The 21316-nt window shown below is 43.1% G+C and overlaps 1 protein-coding gene across 9 annotated transcripts in view; it reads left to right on the top strand.

Annotated features, from left to right (window-relative positions):
- The window catches only part of PECAM1 (platelet and endothelial cell adhesion molecule 1), a 62993-nt gene that overhangs the window by 14677 nt on the left and 27000 nt on the right, over window positions 1-21316 (top strand). For all 9 annotated transcript variants that reach the window (XM_084648372.1, XM_084648375.1, XM_084648378.1 and 6 more), the window contains exons 6-11: window positions 1347-1607; window positions 3280-3567; window positions 16423-16701; window positions 17923-18027; window positions 19085-19112; window positions 19570-19643. In XM_084648372.1, the coding sequence (XP_084504498.1) occupies window positions 1347-1607; window positions 3280-3567; window positions 16423-16701; window positions 17923-18027; window positions 19085-19112; window positions 19570-19643 (1035 nt within the window). The remainder of the gene's footprint in view (window positions 1-1346; window positions 1608-3279; window positions 3568-16422; window positions 16702-17922; window positions 18028-19084; window positions 19113-19569; window positions 19644-21316) is intronic.

Raw genomic sequence — 21316 nt, forward strand, 5'->3', positions numbered from 1 at the left:
AGTCTGGCTGGGAACCCCCCCCCCAAAGAAATCTGACATCAGAACCTTTTCTTGTGATACTTCCAACCTAAATTGTAGGTTGGAGATTAATCTACCCACATTAATTCTTGGATTTCATGTAGTGCTGACATCCGCTTTGGCTAACTGGTGGGGGAGTATGTCATGTCCATTCTTCAATGTGTTTGTGTGTCTCTGCTGCCTCATCCTGGAAGGGACATCAGACCTGCTCAAGGATTTTGAGATTGTGTTTCTCTTTAGTGGTCAGAGAGTCACCGAGAATATAAACATCAGCATTACCACAGCTCTTGGAGATACTCCTTTGGCTTGAGTAGTTGAAGTCTGTGTTTTTGGAGCTGAAGGTCCTGGTTCTACCCCCCTTGCTGTATATGCGTGATTCATTTAGCAGCTGTTGTGTCCATTGCTCGTGGCCACAGATTTGTTGTGCCTTGTAAAGGAGTACTGTCCTCTTAAGGCCAGAGGAGGTAATTACTCTGTTCTTTATGTCCAGGGAAGCAACTGAAGCAGCCGTAGGGAGAGAGGAAGGTGGTCCCAAGGAGCAGTTAGTGCCTGAAAGGGAGGGACCATTGTTCCTTTAAGCCTTGTAAAGTGGGAGAGGCAAGGCTCCCTTCTCTCCCAGCTAGCAGAGACCAGTGTTTTGGGGTTGTTAGACCCACCTGGGGAAGACCAAGAGCCTGACTCTGGCTGGAGGGTGACTCAAAAGGAGGCTCCAAGGCCAGTCAAGGGAGAAGCTGGCTGAAGGAGGAGTTGGTGAGGGGGAAGAGCTCAGCCTGGACAGAGCCCTAGGAATTAGGGCTGGGAAACCACTGAACCAGAGCGGAGAGTCCTACAGGCTAGGCAGGCCAGGGCTGGAACAAAGTCCCAGGAAGGAGACTCTAACCTTGAGAGGTGAGCAGAAAAGGGCCTTTTTGGGAGCTGAATTATATTGAGAGGGATATTACTTCAAACACCTTGACTATGACTGGATTATTCTGGGAAACTGAAGCAGGGTGCCTGCAGGGCCACCCCAGGCCACAAAAGAGGGGCCCTGGGATGGCAATAGACTATGTATCATTACCAAGCTGGTGGATAAAAATAGCTAATAGACCACAAACAATTCCTCACTTCATTGTGTCCTTCCCCGTTAGGGTGACCAGACGGCAAGTATGAAAAATCGGGGTGGGGGTTAATAGGCACCTATATAAGACAAAGCACCAAATATCAGGACTGTCCCTATAAAATCAGGACATCTAGTCACCCTATTTCCCCTGGGTAGTCTGGGAAATGTAGCTACTTTGCCCTTATGCACAACCTGAATTAATTCTATCCATTGTCTATATTTTTGGCAGAGTTGTTTGCCAAGCCAATATTGACTCCTTCTTTGACTGACCTAGATGAAAATCAGAGGTTAAGCCTGTGGTGCCATATTAATGGCTCTCCTAAAGCAAACTTCTCTATCATAAAGAGACCTCCAGAGAACGGCGTCTTGTTGAAAACTTCCAGCAACTTCACTATTCAAGCCCAGGTGAATGACACCGGGTCCTATGTTTGTAGGGCTGAGATAAAAGGGATCATCAAGGAGAGTAACCCTGTACAGATAACTGTTTACGGTGAGTTGATAAGGAGATATAAGGGCCCAGTCCTGCAAAACACTTGAGCACCTCAGTAGTCCAGTGGTTTGCAGAGTCAGACTGTAATCCCTGAATTAACATGGTGTCTCTGCTGTTTGCAAACAGCAAGTAACCTTCTGTGCGACTTTCTTGTAGTCCCTAGACCAGGGGTAGGCAAACTACGGCATGGTGGCTGCATTCAGCCCTCCAGATGTTTTAATCTGTCCCTCGAGCTCCTGCTGGGGAGCGGGGTCTGGGGCTTGCCCCGTTCTGGCACTCCAGTCAGGGAGCAGGGTCAGGGGCTTGCCTCACTCCGCGTGACTCCCAGAAGCAGCAGCATGTCCCACCTCCAGCTCCTATGTGCAGGGGCAGCCAGGGGGCTTTGCATGCTGCCCCCACCACATATGCCACTGCTTCTGCGAGCTGCTTGAGGTAAGCGCCGCCCAGAGCCTGCACTCCTGACCCCCTCTGCGCCCCAACCCCCTGTCCCAGCCCTGATCCCCCTCCCACCCGCCAAACCCCTCGGTCCCAGCCCAGAGCACCCTCCTGCACCCCCAACCCCTCATCCCCAGCCCCACCCCAGAGCCTGCATCCCCAGCTGGAGCCCTCACTCCCCCCACACCCCAACCCTATGCCCCAGCCTGGAGCCCCCTCCTGCACCCTGAACTCCTCATTTCTGACCCCAGCTGGAGCCCACATCCCAACCCCCAATTTTGTGAGCATTCATGGCCCGCCATACAATTTCCATACCCAGATGTGGCCCTTGGGCCAAAAAGTTTGCCCACCTCTGCTCTAGACATACAGAACTAGTTCTGTACTGATGCAAACTGGTTCACTTTTTCCAGGGCCAGCCATAAGTGGAGAAGGAAATTAGCATGTCTTCCCATTTCCATGCCCTGTCACTCCCTTCAAAGGTTTGCTGCATCCCTTTCCCAATGACCTTCCCCTCTATCCTACCTCATGTTACCTTTCTCAGTAGCTAGACATACTTTGCACACCTTTTCAGTCACCAATTTTTATCTGAAACTCCATCAGCTTCTGCTTTTATTTAAAAAGAAAAGGAGTACTTGCGGCACCTTAGAGACTAACCGATTTATTTGAGCATAAGCCTTCGTGAGCTACAGCTCACTTCATCGGATGCATACTGTGGAAAGTGTAGAAGATCTTTTTATATACACACAAAGCATGAAAAAATACCTCCCTCCACCCCACTCTTCTGCTGGTAATAGCTTATCTAAAGTGATCACTCTCCTTACAATGTGTATGATAATCAAGTTGGGCCATTTCCAGCATAAATAAATTGGTTAGTCTCTAAGGTGCCACAAGTACTCCTTTTCTTTTTGTGAATACAGACTAACATGGCTGTTACTCTGAAACCTGCTTTTATTTAGTTCCCCCCACCCCCAATCTCAGTAGGAGGCAGAAGTTATCTTGGTCATGGAGGACTGCACCATAGAGAAATCAAGTTGTTTGCTAGCAATACACCCATGCAGCCAATGTGGGTACCTTTCTTTATCCCTTGGAACAAAAGTATAAGCAATCTGTGGATGCTAAATAGGTAGCATATGTTTTACATATCATGTATAAATTAATATGGCAGTCTTTAGTTAACTACTGGTACTAGACTTACCCCTGATACAACTTCTTCAATAACAGTTTTTTCTCCTTTTAGCTCCAGTCTCTGAGCCAGTTCTTTCTGTTGCCAACTCATCCACGGAGATGGTGTTAGGGGAGACCCTATTCCTACGCTGTCAATCCATGTCTGGAACTCCACCTATAAACTATACGCTCTTCAGAGGAAACAGACTTATTCACACCATCACAGTATTTAATAATACATATGCTGAATTCAGGGACAGACAAACTAAATTAAATAATCTGAGAGAATACAGATGTGAAGCTAGCAACCGTCACTCCCATGAGAAGAGAAGTAGCTACAAGATGAACATCACGGTGATAGGTAAGCCCAACTAACTGTCCAGCTGCTGCTGCTGAGGAAGTTAGATGAGTGAGGATTTTAATTTTGAAAATGTCTGTAATAGCGTGTGGTGGACTGAGCAGACTGGACGGACGTTTATATTAAACCCTTTTTTTTCAGACAAATTATAAAATACTTGAGGATCTGAACCTCAGACCACTTTGTGGTGGTCTACAAAGCAAAAATTCTACTAGTAAGCTGGATCAAATCAACCAGAGCCACTTTTATTTTAATGGAAAAATACCCTTCACATGTTAGCTGTGACTTTTAAATCTCCTTATTGAATTCAGGCTTACTGCAGAAACAAAATGACTTGTTCTTAAGTCTCTGAAATTATAAATATGGGTCCAGTCCTGTGTTTCTTACTCATTGGAATAGTCCCACTGAAGTTAATGAATAAGAGCTGGAGGATCAGGCCCAACTTTTGTACCTTTTTGAGGCAGCGTGAATTAAATGTATTTTTACATATACAGAACTGTTCTCATGGTGGCCCTTGACAATGACAGTGCATGTTAGCTCCAGTGTCCTAGTGAAATGCCTATGTAATTGCAACATTCCCCAGAGTACAGTCTGGACAGTTGAACAGCTGTGTCCTCTCAACCCTCCAACATGGGTGCCTTTCACACTGCTTTTCTGTGAGAACAACCACTCCTGGCCTGTTCATATACTGCCTTTAACATGCAAAATCACTCCCAGCTGAATGATATAACTGCTTCAGTAGGGGCTGGCTAGAACTATGTTGCAGAGTAACACTAGCAAATTCCCTGTCCCAAACTTGTCCCCCAGAAGTGTGCATCTTGTACTGCCCAGCTGTTTCCTTCTGTGCAGTACAAGCTCATAGAAAGTCAGTCATCTCATTGATAGAAAATATGCAAGAGGAGGTTTCAAGCACTTCAGTCCAAACACACACTGGTTTAGATAAAACAATAGAACAAGTTTATTAACTCCAGAAAGGTAGACTTTAAGTGATTACAAGCAATGAGGCATAAAAGTCAGAATTGGTTACTGTAACAGTGCTGCCTCTGGCGGGACACAACTGAGCGTATGCATTCAGGACAAATTGCTTAGAGCAGGGCAGTCACAGCCCAAAGCTGGGTGTCCTTTATTATTAAGGCACACCAAACCAGCCAAACAGAGAGGACTTCAGTTTTGCCCCGGTGGCTAACCAGAAGTCATACAAGCAATTGCCTTAGACACTCCAGTTTCCCAGTATCACCACCAGCACCGCTCCTTATGGGGATGAATGGTTATGAAAACCAATACCCCAGGAAAAGAAAAAAGCTTCTCCCGATCCCAAAGGACCAAGTCCCAGACCCAGGTCAATATACAAGTCAGATCTTACCCACTAATTACGCTGTTGCCAATCTTTTAGAATCTAAAATCTAAAGGTTTATTCATAAAAAGAAAGAAATATAGAAGAGAGCTAAAATTGGTTAAATGGAATCTATTACATACAGTAATGGCAAAGTTCTTGGTTCAGGCTTGTAGCAGTGATGGAATAAACTGCAAGTTCAAATCAAGTCTCTGGAGTACATCTACATCCAATGAAGTGAGCTGTAGCTCATGAAAGCTTATGCTCAAATAAATTTGTTAGTCTCTAAGGTGCCACAAGTACTCCTTTTCTTTTTGTGAATACAGACTAACACGGCTGCTACTCTGAGATTTGGGTGGGTCATTCAGTCCTTTGTTCAGAGCTTCAGTGTAGCAAAGTTCCTCCAGAGGTAAGAAGCAGGACTGAAGACAAAATGGAGGGGTTTCCAGGGCCATTTACATCCTCTGCCATGTGGAAGGACACCCCTTTGTTCTTACTGTGGAAAATCACAGCAGCAAGATGGAGTTTAAGTCACATGGGCAAGTCACATGTCCATGCATGACTCAGTTCTTTACAGGGAGAATGGCCATGGTTCACATGCTACCTTGAATGTTCCCAGGAAGACTTCTCATGTGGATTGGAGTCTCCCAAGGTTCATTCATCAGTTAAGTGTTTCTTGATTGGACACTTAATCTACAAATTCCTTTTTCAAGACGCTGACCAAATGCTTCACTGAGGCTACTTAAAATCAAACACATTGAGATACAAGTACATAGCCAATATGCATAACTTCAAATACAAAAATGATACACACACACACAGACAGCATAATCATAACCAGCAAATCATAACCTTGTCATAGACACCTCACTCGACAACCTTTGTACAATATTTGCTGCAAATATATAACAGTGGTTGCAGCAGTGATCTGTACGGTTACAGTTCATATCAATAACTGTTGACAAAGAAATGAAAGGTAAACCACAAGATAATACTGAACTTAACAAACTAAATGAATTAAAAGCAAAGGTTTTTCTCACCACATGCTTTTGCTGGCTGAACTCCTTCAGCCAGGACCACTACCCCAGTTCACTGATGTTTCCTTCATCTTTCATACGTTGATACTATGGGTGGTGGGTATCAAAGACAGCGGTAGACTGTGGCTCCCCAAACAGCCTTGTGTGGCCCCACCCACATTCCGCCCCCAGACCCTTTCCTGCTTCCCAGGCTCTGCTGTGGGAGGCTCTTCCTCCTGTGACTGGGGCCCCAGGCTGCGGCCGGGGGTGCTAATGGGAGCCAGCCTGCACTCCGGAGCTGGGGGAGGGAGGCTAGGCTGCCTGCCCGGCACTCTGGGGCTGGAGGGAGGGCCATGCCACCCGCTCACCTGCCTGGAATTCCAGGGCTGGGGCACTCAGCAGCCTGGGGGTGTGAGGTGGGGGCTGACTGCCACACTGGGAATGGGGGGACTCTGGGCTCTGGTGGGAGGGATGGGGCCTTGAGCAGAAGGGGTGGTCCCGGCTGGGGGCTAGCCTCCCCGAGCCTGGGGTTCATCCATTGCCCATGGTTGATACCATAATTAGAGATGAGAGGCGATTTGTGTCCTCTGTTCCCCCTTGTTAAAGCATTTCTCTTCTTTGAGAATCACCTCCAGCTGGGGTTCAGGGGACAGCAAGTCTGTCTGGGAGGGGAACCTCCAGCTGTTTATTTGCCAAAATGTAAATTTCTCCCTTACGCCCTTCTTCCTGCTAAAGAATGGCTGCTGAAGCGGGCGATAGTCTATTTGATTATGCTGACACATAGCTGTGGTGCCTTTTGTATGAGGAACTGGTTTCAGCTGCTTCCCCAGAATTGGAATATTCCTTCGTAACATCATACAATAGAATCTTATAACTTTACATACAATGTTGCTGCACATATTTTACCAGGACAATAATGATCAGTGAATTATGAGTTTTCAAATGATACCTCCCAAGGCATACTTTGTAAAAAAATTATCCTACTTGTGTAAAATGGTGAACATAATGGTACAGTCTGTCACAGTAATACATTTAGATCTTCAGTTTTAATAGTTTAATAATTCCACCACCATAGCTGCCTTTAGTCCTGATGTTCAGAGCTGCTGAGCACCTACAATTCCAGTTGAGTTTTAATAGGAACTGCAGGTGCTGAGTAGTTCTGAAAACCAGGTCTATTATCCTTGTTTATTATGTCATATTAGCAACTAGGGGTTATTGTGCTAAGCACTGGACAAACATAGGCCCTGATCCTGCAAACATGTATGCATGTGTTTAAAGTTAAGCATGTGAGTAGTCCCAGTGACTTCATGTGCTTAAAGTTAATCACAGTAACAATCTTTACAGTACTGGGGCCATAGAGGCAGAAATGTCCCTGCCTTGAAGAGCTTGCAATAAGAAGGCAAGCAGCATATGAGCCATGCAGGAAAGGGAGACAATCAGCAATATATAATCTTATTAAAGGGGGAACTGGTAATGATCCCGGTATTTAGGTTGCCTAACGCTTGCCCCATTGTAAAGAATTCTTGCAACTTTTTGAGACTTGTTGCTTGGTTGCAGCAGACCTTTGATATTCAATAGGGAGAATGCCCATGGGGTACAGAAGTGCCTTTTCATTGTCCTGTGAAATTCTATTCACTTTTGAAGAGACACTTACAAACTGTTTTAAAAAATCATGATTTTCCTCCTCTCACTGGTGTTCCTCAGGAAAACATTGGCAGCCTGTCAACCTAATAATGGAACATGGGAGCGTTCTAAAGGGGATTACCTGGCTGCCAGAGGAGCAGCAGAAATTTGTTTTGGGAATGCTCAGGAGCTGCCAAAGCAGCTGTAATAGGGGTAAGCAGAAGAGAGCTGGGCTAGATTTTTTTTCTCCCCCTGGACCTGGCACATTGCCCCAGCTGCCCACTTCTGCCTCCATCCCCAGGAGCACCACTTGGTGCTGGGAGGAAGGAGGAGAGGGGGGGTCAGGCTTTTCTCAGCCACCTCCACCCCCCGCAGACACACCAACATGGCCCCAGTAGTCCATGCCCCTTCTGTGGGCTCAGAGGTGGGTAGGCACTCTCCCAGAGATAGGGGAAGAGAGAGACAGGATGGGCTTGGCTGACCCTCCCTCACAGTTCAGCACCAGGACTGGTCATCCAGCCTTCCCCTCACAAATAGCAGCAGCTTTCTTCAGCTGCCTGCTCACATCCATAGCTCAAGTGGCAGCAATCTGTACTGCAGGGCTGAAGGTTCAGGATGCAAACCTTGTTGATGATGCATGCCGGTGCAGCTGTTACAGTTGCACATGATAGTATTTTTTAAAAAATCTTTTTCCTTTAAGGAAAAACTGGCGGGGGGGAGCGCTTTTTTCCCTTCGTGTTTTGTTAAAAGAACATTATTAAGGTTGCAAAGTCAAACACTCAAAAGTTAGGACATGCCAGAATTAAGGTTGCCTGGGTAACCTTAATTCATCCCCCTTGTCCATATGTATTATGATACAGTCTTTAATGCCATCCTGTGCTACTTTTTTCTACAAAAACCCTGCCTCATTCAGTGGGCCTGATCTGGAGATGAATTAGGGCTGTGTAGTGAATGAGATGGCTGTTCTTATTTGTTTCAGAAATGTGTGTAGTGAATGAGGCAGGGAACTGCCGAAAGAGAAAGCCAACTGAGATACTAAGCCAATTGAGAAATTTAATAATTTTGTATTAACTGCTGGATTTGTATGGCATGCATTAAATAAGACATAGGGTAATGTGTTCAAAGAAATATTGAATAGGTAGTGTGACTGGTGTGGAAGGGTGAAATTAGAGCTCCTGGATACACCTTAAATACCTTCGAACATTGATATGAGCTGTGTTTACATTGAATTCTTTGTAAGGCCAAATTATTGATACATGCTTTGTCCCCAGCCAAAAACTTAGCCCATACTTTATGAAACACTTTAGTGATTCCAGGGTTTGGTCTATGTGTTGACTTAACGTAGCCATTAATGTTCTTCAGAGAGCACTTACTCTGTCATTCAGCCCAGAAGGCTGTGAGGTGTTGTACCTCAGTTTCCCTTTGTGCACAGCATTTCAAGCTTGTAGTGGTTTTACTGCTGTGGACAGTTTCAAGATTCGATATAGGCACTAACTGAGAAATATCAGTATCACCAGGCCGTTTAACATAGTGTATGTTGTCATGTAATGAAACCGTGTACCCATGAAGGCTTTTACAACATAATGAGTTCTTATGTATCACCCCCAACATGTTCAAGGGTTTTTCCAAAAAACCATGCACATTGTACATTTTTACAGTTCTTGGTATCCACAACAAGTTAGTTACAATCATTAGCATCAATAACATCAGTTTTATCACTAGTGTATATTTACAATTATTTTTTGTCATGTCAAACCTTTGGTTTAGACAAATCATTCTTTAGGTCAGCTTGTTCAATATCCCTTTAAAATCTTTGTGGCTTTTGCTTGACCTCAGGGTCTTCCTTAACATAGGCTTTCAGTTTAACCACTTCCTTGGGGTTTTGGAATTTTAAGGTTAAACTTGTGGCTTTTATTTGCAAGGTTTAATCCTTCCCTTCCTCCCTGTCCAGTAGAGTAAAAATCTGAACTCTCCTGTGTAACAAAATCCATTGGCTGGCTGGGTGTGTCCTCTTTGCTAATGGCTATGGGCAAGTCTTTCTCCCCGGAGTCAGTCAAGTAATTTGCATCAACGCAGAAACTAGCTTATTTACTAGTTTTCAAATCCTTAACTGTTACCAATTCCAAGGCTGGACACTCATTCTTCCCCTCAGCAGAAATGGGTCCTTCCCCCTGCCCCCTTTTTCCTAGAAGGTTGAAAACTGAAATTTCCTGCTCACAGGAATTCCTTTGCTGGCTAGGTGTGTTCACCAACTGCAGCCCCTCTGTGCTATGAACATCTACACAGATGCTCCCCTGCATGCTTGCTTGTGAATCTACCACCACCAGCAACTTAGAGACTGGACTCTGAGTTTGTGGGGTCTATCTTTAAAACAAAGTGTCTAAGGGTGAGAGTTTGCCTGCTCTCCCCTGCATTCTTGTGAGTTCTGTCATAAGGCTGTTCTGCTCTGAAAAACCAGTAACCCAGTCTTTCCTCAGTACCTGAGTCACAGACTCCTTACTTAAAGATGCATCTGAAGAAGTGGAGTTCTTTACCCACGAAAGCTTATGCCCAAATAAATCTGTTAGTCTTTAAGGTGCCATTGGACTCTTTGTTTTTGTGGATACAGACTAACCCGGCTACTCCTCTGATTCTTAAATCCAGAATCACCTCTGTCCCATCAGGAGGATTTTCACAAAATGCCCTTTCAGGTAAACTGCTAGACTTCACAGTCAGAAGATTAGAAGCATTCTCTCCCTTGTTACAAGTTTCCACACTGTCAGTGGGTAACACAGTCAAATTACCTTCATGCTTTCCTTGTGTCCTGGCTATGATATCACCCTGATCAGACACGGTTGTCATATCTTTACCCAGCAACACACTAGCAACATACAAAATAGAAGCACCAGAATCGCTTGGTCTCTGGGGGCTATTTATGACATTAACTGGATGCAACCTAGTTACAATGCCATCATCCCTAGCAGACACCAATTCAGGACCACTTCCTTCCTAGGTTTTAGTTGTATCCAGAATCAACTCTGGGTCAACTGATAAATTTTCAACCATCATAGGCTGACAGGCTTCTTCTGTCTGCTCTACAAACAGATAAGAGCTGGAGAAACATTCTTCTTTAACAGACAAACAGCTTGGGATATCATTTCCCTTGTCCCAGCGCACATGGCTGTTCATGGACAATTGTTTGGAGATTGGGATAGCTCCTTTCATGGGCAACTCATTACCCCTAACAGACACAGGAACATTTCCTTCACTGTCACAATTCTCCACACTGGTAACAGGTAAGGTATAGGGATACTCATGTTCCACTAACCTTGCCTTCCCAAACTGCTGATTAGACAAAGCCATCAGCTCATCTAAACTTTCTTTGCCTCGCGCTCCCTTAACAGATAAACTGCTGTTTCTTACAGATAGTCTCATTACACTGAGCTGCTTTAAACAAATCATTTCTACCTTTTTCAGGCTTACTTTCACAAACTTTACTTGCCAACAATTCATCATTCACCAAGACTGTACCCTTTCCTTTCCTCAGTTAGGACTTTAACCTGATTGTCAACTTTAATTTGCGCTAGAGAAACATTTCTCTGAGCCTTATCTAATGTCAGATTTTCTTCTGAGATACCAGACAGACACTTAGGAATTTTTTCCACATATGCATTGCATCTTTGCACAGACAAACAGCTATCTTCGTCGGACAAACATTTGGAGAAACCCTCCATAGACAAAAAGAAAAGGAGTACTTGTGGCACCTTAGAGACTAACCAATTTATTTGAGCATAAGCTTTCGTGAGCTGCAGCTCACTTCATCGGATGCATACTGTGGAAAGTACAGAAGACATTTTTATACACACAAACCATGAAAAAATGGGTGATTATCACTACAAAAGAATTTCTCTCCCCCCACCCCACTCTCCTGCTGGTAATAGCTTATGTAAAGTGATCACTCTCCTTACAATGTGTATGATAATCAAGGTGGGCCATTTCCAGCACAAATCCAGGTTTTCTCCCCCCCAACACCCCCGCCCAAAAAAACCACTCTCCTGTTGGTAATAGCTTATGTAAAGTGATCACTCTCCTTACAATGTGTATGATAATCAAGGTGTGCCATTTCCAGTACAAATCCAGGTTTTCTCCCCCCTCCCCCCACCAACACACACACAAACCCACTCTCCTGTTAGTAATAGCTTATCTAAAGTGATGACTCTCCTTACAATGTGTATGATAATCAAGGTGGGCCATTTCCAGCACAAATCCAGGGTTTAACAAGAACATCTGAGGAGGGGGGGGGGTTATGAAAAAATAAGGGGAAATAGGTTACCTTGAATAATGACTTAGCCACTCCCAGTCTCTATTCAAGCCTAAGTTAGTTGTATCCAATTTGCAAATGAATTCCAATTCAGCAGTTCCTCTCGCTGGAGTCTGGATTTGAAGTTTTTCTGTTGTAATATCGCAACTTTCATGTCTGTAATCGCGTGACCAGAGAGATTGAAGTGTTCTCCGACTGGTTTATGAATGTTATAATTCTTGACATCTGATTTATGTCCATTTATTCTTTTACGTAGAGACTGTCCAGTTTGACCAATGTACATGGCAGAGGGGCATTGCTGGCACATGATGGCATATATCACATTGGTGGATGTGCAGGTGAACGAGCCTCTGATAGTGTGGCTGATGTTATTAGGCCCTGTGATGGTGTCCCCTGAATAGATCTGTGGGCACAGTTGGCAACGGGCTTTGTTGCAAGGATAAGTTCCTGGGTTAGTGGTTCTGTTGTGTGGTATGTGGTTGCTGGTGAGTATTCGCTTCAGGTTGGGGGGCTGTCTGTAGGCAAGGACTGGCCTGTCTCCCAAGATTTGTGAGAGTGTTGGGTCATCCTTCAGGATAGGTTGTAGATCCTTGATAATGCGTTGGAGGGGTTTTAGTTGGGGGCTGAAGGTGACGGCTAGTGGCGTTCTGTTATTTTCTTTGTTGGGCCTGTCCTGTAGTAGGTGACTTCTGGGAACTCTTCTGGCTCTATCAATCTGTTTCTTCACTTCTGCAGGTGGGTATTGTAGTTGTAAGAATGCTTGATAGAGATCTTGTAGGTGTTTGTCTCTGTCTGAGGGGTTGGAGCAAATGCGGTTGTATCGCAGAGCTTGGCTGTAGACAATGGATCGTGTGGTGTGGTCAGGGTGAAAGTTGGAGGCATGTAGGTAGGAATAGTGCTCAGTAGGTTTCTGGTATAGGGTGGTGTTTATGTGACCATCGTTTATTAGCACTGTAGTGTCCAGGAAGTGGATCTCTTGTGTGGACTGGACCAGGCTGAGGTTGATGGTGGGATGGAAATTGTCGAAATCATGGTGGAATTACTCAAGGGCTTCTTTTCCATGGGTCCAGATGATAAAGATGTCATCAATATAGTGCAAGTAGAGTAGGGGCGTTAGGGTACGAGAGCTGAGGAAGCGTTGTTCTAAGTCAGCCATAAAAATGTTGGCATACTGTGGGGCCATGTGGGTACCCATAGCAGTGCCACTGATTTGAAGGTATACATTGTCCCCAAATGTAAAATAGTTATGGGTAAGGACAAAGTCACAAAGTTCAGCCACCAGGTTAGCCGTGACATTATCGGGGATAGTGTTCTTGACGGCTTGTAGTCCATCTTTGTGTGGAATGTTGGTGTAGAGGGCTTCTACATCCATAGTGGCCAGGATGGTGTTATCAGGAAGATCACTGATGGACTGTAGTTTCCTCAGGAAGTCAGTGGTGTCTCGAAGGTAGCTGGGAGTGCTGGTAGCATAGGGCCTGAGGAGGGAGTCTACATAGCCAGACAATCCTGCTGTCAGGGTGCCAATGCCTGAGATGATGGGGTGCCCAGGATTTCCAGGTTTATGGATCTTGGGTAATAGATAGAATATCTCCATAGACAAATCCTCCATAGACAAATCCTTGCCCCTAGTAGACACAGGTTCAGGATTATTTCTTTCCTGTGACTGATTTATGTCATCAACCTGACTGAAGAAAGCTTTAATATTATCCCCAATCAAAAGATCCTTAGGCAATAACTTTCTTACAGCAGCTGTAAGTTCATGTTTAACACCATTCCATTCAAGATGGATTCTGGCTAAAGGCATACTTACAGTAAACTCATAGAGGATTACAGTATTCACATTCTTATTTGGTAAATAATCTTCCTCTTTGACAAGATCTGCTTTAACAAGAGTGATGTTAGCTGTAATTTGCCCTAAACAGCTTTTATCTTACATTCTCTGCACAAGTTATGGGGTTACCTTCACCTGAGCTCGCAGTAAAAGCATTTACATAAAAGGTGGCAGTGTTGGGGTAAACTTGGTTACACACAGACAACTGCTTAGAGTCAAACAACATACCAACACTGTTACAAACTGGATAGATTTTATCCCCATCCTTGCTGTTGAGAGAAGCTGGCTTTTCAGGATGATACAGTTCCTATTGTTCTTTTATTCTCTTGGGTTGGAGCTTAAGTCTTTCCACTTTTGACTTAGCTTCTAGTTCCCGCAATCGAATATGTGCCATTCTTTGTTCATGTTCAAAACACAGGCATTCTCTTTTAGCAGCTTCTCCTTCCATATCAGCTATTTTTTGCTCTTGTTCAAATTCTAGCTGCTGGTTTCTCACTGCAAGCATTTTCGCTGGGTCTGCTTCCTTATTACTGGCAATTAACAGATTTTTCAGTTCCTGCTCTGGGGTCTTTTGCTAAAATACAACCTTCTCTGTAAGCACAATTCTTCCAGGCTTTTTCTGTCAGGATCTTGATCATGGGTCACTCACTGTAACGGATTTTTAACCCTTAAACTCTCCAATATCAAAATTAAATTTTGACAAGTGTGTGGTTCTAATCCAAAAACCCAATTAACCTGTGGTAATGTGTATCCAAGCACGACTATGCCGATGTGACCGGGGTCCTAGTGGGAAGCCAGCTGTGGTCACTCAATTAGGGTGAACTGCAAAGAATGGGGCAGCCAAACCCCAAAAAGCTGGTGGATATTCCAATACTTAGATTCACCAAGCCAGCATAAAACAGCTTCTTTATTACCCTACTGGTTACTCAGAAGTCCAAACAACACAGTTCCCTTAAAGTGATTCAGCCTCAGGCCTCCATCCAGGTATCCGCATCAAATATGATGAAAATTTCTGTAAATCTTACTTCATCATATAAAAGAAAAGGTTCTACCAATCCCAAAGGACCGGACACATCACCTCCCAGGTTAACGAATGTTTCAGATCTTACGCAAATACATGCTACAGACAATTCTTATTAACTAAACTAAAATTTATTAAAAAAACGAGAGAGAGTACGGTTAAAAGATCAATATACATACAGACATGAGTTCAGTTCATTGAGGTTCAGATTCACAGCAGAGATGGTAAGCTTTGTAGTTGCAAAGAGTTCCTTTAGAATTCAGTTCATAGGTCATAGTCCAATGTTCAGATCTCATATTCAGGGCGAACCAGCATAACTGGGACCTCAGTCTTATGACTCAAACTTTCCCTGATGAAGTCTAAGCAGATCTGAGATGACAGAATCAGGACCCAAGGAACTTTGATACAGTGTAATGTCTTCTTTGACAAGTTGGGAGTTCCTCGGGGAACAAAAGGTAATTAGGATGACTTTGAAGGAGGTCCATCCCTGGTACTTAGCTATACCAATTAACATAAGGCCATTTGTCTTTTCCTCCACTAGTCACAGTACATTTCAAAGAGAGATGAATACCAAGATAACCCGTGTTTGCAATTCATTTAAATTCTATCAGAATACAGCATAGACAGGGACTGTTGATTACATTGTCCGGACTCTACTTTTACATATGTAAATACACAAAACCACAAATATTATCTCCCCACATGTCTTCTGTGGGTTACTTATTTTTCAGGCTGTTTAACCCTTTCTGGCCATGCGTCACAGGTAGCCATTCAGTATCATCCATCTGGTGCACTGAATGAAACAGAGATCCTGTGGAATAAAGAGTATGTGTTCATGTCAATAAAGACTGTATGTTAATGTATGTGCAAAAAGGGGCTGAATTAAGGTTCCACAGGAAACCTGAATTGTGGCATTTCCTAACTTTTGTCTGTGTGATCCTTTTGACTTTTGCAACATTAATGTTGTTTTAATATATGGAGTTTTTTGGATGCATGACATATATACATTGTGGTTTAATTATATAAAAAATATCAATATACACTACTTGCCTCTCAGGTTAACTTTTTAAGCACTGGCATAGCTAATAAAACATCAAATCTAAATAGTGTTATTTTGACTACACATACTTTATATTTTAATGAATGTAATAAAGTAACTGATCTCTTACTTCCTGTTTTTTATACACTATAAAATGAGAAATCTGGGCCATTTGCTCAGTCCTTCCATCAGTAGAGAACTTGGTCCATTAGCTGCCAGTGTTCACTAGTAATTGATTTGAAAAATCAGCTAAACATTATTTACAGGTACTGTGCCAGATTATTAGCTGGTGTAAAATAGCATAACTCCACTGAAGCCATGTTATGCTGATTTACACTAGCTGAGGATCTGGTTGATTATTTCTAGAGATATTATCTAAATTGTTTTCAATTTAGGGCCTGATTAAAAACCCATTGAAGTTTATGGAAAGACTCCCACTGACTTGAATAGGCTTTGGATCAGACTTTCTCTACTTTTGTTTCTTTCGAGTACCCATGAGTATATCAGGGACTAGGCACTGTAGAGTTATATATAAATCAATGGGCGCTGCTCCCCAGCAGATGCTGGCCAGGAGCGTGGGAATAACGGAACACAAATGCAGTCTCTCTGGCAGCAAGACAAAGTGGTGCCAAACTAAGCATTTCTACAATAGTATTTTATAACCTGATGTCTTTTCCTCATGCCTTCATTTGCAGCTCCCATTAGGAACATAAGCTTTGGAAGTTTACCCCATGGGGAAGTGGAAGATGGTGGAGATATCAACTTTCTCTGCATCGTAGGCGAAGGATCTTTGCCAATCGACTTCAGAATTTTTAAACAAAATGACCAGAAACCTTTATTTTATGAAAGCAAAATGGAAACCAGAGTCGTCTGGCAGAAGAAATCATTGAGTAAGCAGGACGCAGGGAAATATTTTTGCGAAGCCTCCAACAGAGCCAGGGTTACTGTGCGAAGCAACTTGCTAACCGTTAAAGGTAAGCTATGCTCTTGATGGCACATCCTTAGGCTGCTCGGAATAGTACCAGAATAGGTCTATCTCAAATCTACTGTTACATGTAATGTTGGGATTACCTAGAACTGAGGCATCTCTTACAGTAGCTGTAACTTTTTTAAATGACAGGAAAGAAGGCATCTTAATGTACTGGACCTTTAAAATTCCCCCTCTTCTGCAGGGAATTTCCTGCCTTACATGGTGAATTCCATTGCAACACTTAGTACATGGTAAAAACACCAAACACTCCTTTCCTGCGGGATAAGAAGAATTATAAAGGGCCACTAATGTAGGTAGGGACTTCACCACTAGATTGTATTGCCACTTGGAATTGTGTATGCGCTGTTGGTGGGGGATAGCATGAAAGGTTTGGGACACCATCTAACCAAAACAGTCCCATTGTGTTCTAAACTGAACAAACCCCAGGAAGACTTAGCTCTTGGATCCAAGGAAAACCAACTTAGGCAGCATGGACTCTGGCCTAATGCAAAAGCACTCCTCTCTAGAAAAATCCCCAACAAGAGTGAATAGATCCAAAACTTAACGTAGTTTAATTGACTGGCAGATGAAAAACGCAGGAGAATAAGTTCTCCTCCTGCAGTCCATAATGTTTCTCACTTTCCTTCAGTCCCCTAGCTATGCTCAAGCAGCAAAAAGGAGCTGTGTCCAGGGGATCTCCCAGCCTAGCTGTAAGTGGGGTGATGGGTTGGTGGTCTTGCCTACTTGTCACTCAATGCTAGGTTTCATAAAATACCTACTAGTGTTGAACTGGACCAAGGGGATTTGTTATCCCCAGTGGCCACAGCTATCTAATTTTTGGGGAGTGGGTGTTAAACTTTTGTGGCTTTTTTTGCATTTTCCATGGCTTCAGATCTGTGGCAGAGGTCAGCCAGGCAGAGCCACTTATGACAATGGGCTGTCCCTACATCCTCAACCATACTAGGAGAGGCTGAGAAGCCAACTAAAAGCTTTCCCTGACTGGATTTAGGAACAGACCCCCACCCAGTTAGGGAAGAACCCAGTAGTGAACTCTGGATGGTAACCTCTTTAAAGCTTTTCCAGAGCTGTCTGAACTCACCCTCCTGAGCACTAAATACTTCTAATAATGCCAGACCACCTGTAGTGAGGACTCAGGAGTTGTAAAAGCCAGTAGTGACTTCATACCACTGCATGCATTGTTACACATGTCTCTTCTCATTTCCAGTCATCCTGGCTTCATGGCAGAAAGGGTTTATCGCATTATTTGTCTTGGCTGTAATTGCCATAGCAGCTTCTGGTTTCTGGTGGTACTGGCGTAAGAAGGAAAAGGGTAACAATGAATATCTTCTATTCTCTGGGTGCTGAATGAATAGAACAAATGAGGGGGTTGGCTGCAAGAACAAAGGACTGGGCAGGGGGAAAGGTGACAAATGTAGGATTTTCAACCACCCCAATGCTGGAGGTTGTTTGGCTCGGAGCTTTTGGTTTGATCCATTATAAAGCTATGAAATTTAGATCTGGGTTCTAGTTCTGGACTCCCCCTTACTTCCACAAATTCAGGCCCATCTCTAATCCTTATTGCCTCAAAAACTTGAGGTTCTTACTCAGCATTTATTCAGTCTCTACTCAAAAACAATTCCTATTAATTGTGAGTTTTGACTAAGTAGTGACCTCAGGATTCGGTCAATTATAATTGCGTTACTCTTTCACATTTTTTGTTATAGAAAAATGGGTAGGACTGGTTTAAATCCATTCTGAACCAAAATATCTGGGAAAATTTGGAGTGTCTGAAACTCCCAGATATCTGTATATCGGCCTGCCTAAGGAGCAGGGTTTTAGATCACAGCATCCCTGGAAGAGAACATCAGATCCAGAGGACTGGTTGGCTAAAGAGATTAGAAGTAGGATACAGAGGGTTAAATAACTTACTTAATTTTGGTCCAGGTCAGTATAGCTCCGCAATCAAAAGTTAAGGTCTGAAAGCTTTTCAGTGGACTGTATGGTGGTCTGTACATGAAACCATCACATTTAGCCTCCTAGTTAACAGTCTCAGAAGTGAGGCCAAGAACTGAATGAGCCATGGATTCTGAGATATCCCTTCGTCTTTGGAAGTATCCCCACTAGATCAAGAGGGGAATCTGAGGGAGCCTGTATTGAAACTGTCAATGCTGTATCTGTTCTGTGCTCACACTAGAACATGAAGTCCTCTAGTCAATTTGGCAACTTCCACATCAACTAAATAAGATACCAAACTTCACTGTGGCCACTAGAAACGATCCGAACTCAGGGATGGATGGGCCCCATATGTAGCTTTCATTTTCACCTTTTGCATTTGTCTCTCTACTGGTGCAGGATATAACAATTATCTCTTCTCTTTCCCTTGCAAGGTAAACATCCTTCCATGGAGATGTCTGGGTAAGATGGCTTTCTTTCTGGAAATGGTAAAACGTGTCTGACTGAAATGCTGGAGGCTTATGTTACACATATATGGTGAATCTTATTAGGTCTCTCAGCTGGAGACAATAGGTGGTTGTGGCTACTTGCAGCAGACCACCTACTCAGAAACAACATGATGAGGAAATAATCCAAAATGGAAATGGGCTAATTACTAAAAATGGGGAATGACAGGCCTAGATTTGAATGCCTTCAAATGTAGGATTAAAATCACATAGAGACATATGGTAGAAGAAAAGGGAGATAACACTTGACATTGGGGTTTGCTTATGCTCCCATTGAGGTCAACAGCAAAACTTCCATTAATTTAAAAAGATAATAAAGGAGTGGTGCCAATTTAAACAATTATCACTTTATTTTTTTTTACTTTTAAGGATGGTTCCTTAGTCATGTCCATTTTTGTACATTTCCTTTTTAGATCCACAGCAGCCACTAATTCGACTAGTGAGAAACTGGAATCTGGACAGAACCATTATACAGAACTCTATCCTGGTAGACTATTTTTTTTATACTCTCTGGTAGCATATTGCTTTAATCAACAAATGATTGTTTAAAAGTTTGGCTTCACATGGTCCTGGTATGTACTGGGGCACAATTTTTAAATGATGGAATAATAGATGCACCCACGAAAAACAGCATTTGTACTTGTAGATCAGAGAATGAGGATATGCAGTTATCCAGTCTGCATGTGCAAATGTAAGGTGTGTTTGGTTTTGTTTGTTTTTTTGTGTGTCTGGGGGCTATACACAATGAAACCTGGTCTGAAAATGAGGTGGGTATAGTGGTTAGAAATGGCTTGATGGAATGAGCCTTAGTAATACTTAGGGGTTGAGATGAGACATGGCTTAGGATTGGGACCAGATCAGGGTTAGGCTTGTGTTGATTTTTGAGGCCCAATCAGATGTAGTGTTGGGTTTGTGTTGGTTAGAACTGCCGTCTTGTAAGTTGTTCTCATGAGATGACAAATTTTTATAAGCTGTTCTGCCATGTTGGGCTGACTATTATTGTGAGATGTTTTTGGCTACCAGTGAACTGGAACTTTAGGCTCTTTCTTCTCTTGTATGTGACTAGACCTGGATAAACTATTGTGAATAATTTAGTCTAGTAACTTTTTGGCCAATTATATGAATAGATTGGAGTCTTATGAATTTTAACTTCTTTCAAACTATTGGAGAATAGTTTATATAAACACATTTCAGTTTCTGACCTGCATATAAACTACTTACTAGAGTAACAGAATTACTGTTTGCTATATGACAGGTTTCAGAGTAGCAGCCGTGTTAGTCTATATTCGCAAAAAGAAAAGGAGTACTTTTCTGTTTGCTATATGTAACTTTAGTTAGTTCTGTGAAACAATGTGACTTAAGATTCATCTATTTATTCTGCTCCCTGACTGGATGACCCCCAGACTCAGAGCTTCCAAGATGACCATCCAGACACTGTGAATATATACAGGATTCTCATGAGCCATTCTTTTCCTAGATATTCTTGCAAGCACCTTTATACCAAACATCAGATTATTAATCTTCCTGGCCTTCTATGCAAGATAGGTAGTATTCTCATTTTACAGATGCGGGGGAAACCAAGGTAAAGGCAGATTAAGTGTTCAACAGTACAACCAAGGCCACATAAAGAGAGAACATCAGAGCAGAGATTTAGGAGTTTGTGGCTCCAACTCTGTGCTCAGACCACTAAATAATAATAATTTTGTATTTATATACTACCTTTCATCCCAGGATCTCAAAACACTTCATAAAGGTGAATAAGCAGTACATCCTCTTTCTGTAAAGGAAAAACCAAGACAGAGATCAGGTGACCTGCCCAAGGGGCAGAAGAACACATGACTGTTCACTTATAGTCCCTGTTTTTTAGCTACTTAGATAGTCCTACCTCTCCACTAGAAAACCCCCGTCTCATGTTCATCTTTTCCAAACTCTGGAAGACATCAGTTTTCAAGATAAGTTTCACTAGTTTTCCCCCCCAATCCCCCCATCCCCCCACCCCCCAAAAACTATGTTCAATATGTTTTTTGGTCTCTGCAGGCTATTTATTGCCCTCAATCTGAGTCCGAACTCTACTGGTGTCAGTGATCCAATGTGGGTAAACTGTCACCTTGTGGAAAGCTCATTCAATGTGAACAAAGTTATTCCTTGGTTTCCTTTAGC

This window comes from Lepidochelys olivacea, assembly GCF_965140295.1.
Source record: "Lepidochelys olivacea isolate rLepOli2 genome assembly, chromosome: 14".
Taxonomy (NCBI): domain Eukaryota; kingdom Metazoa; phylum Chordata; order Testudines; family Cheloniidae; genus Lepidochelys; species Lepidochelys olivacea.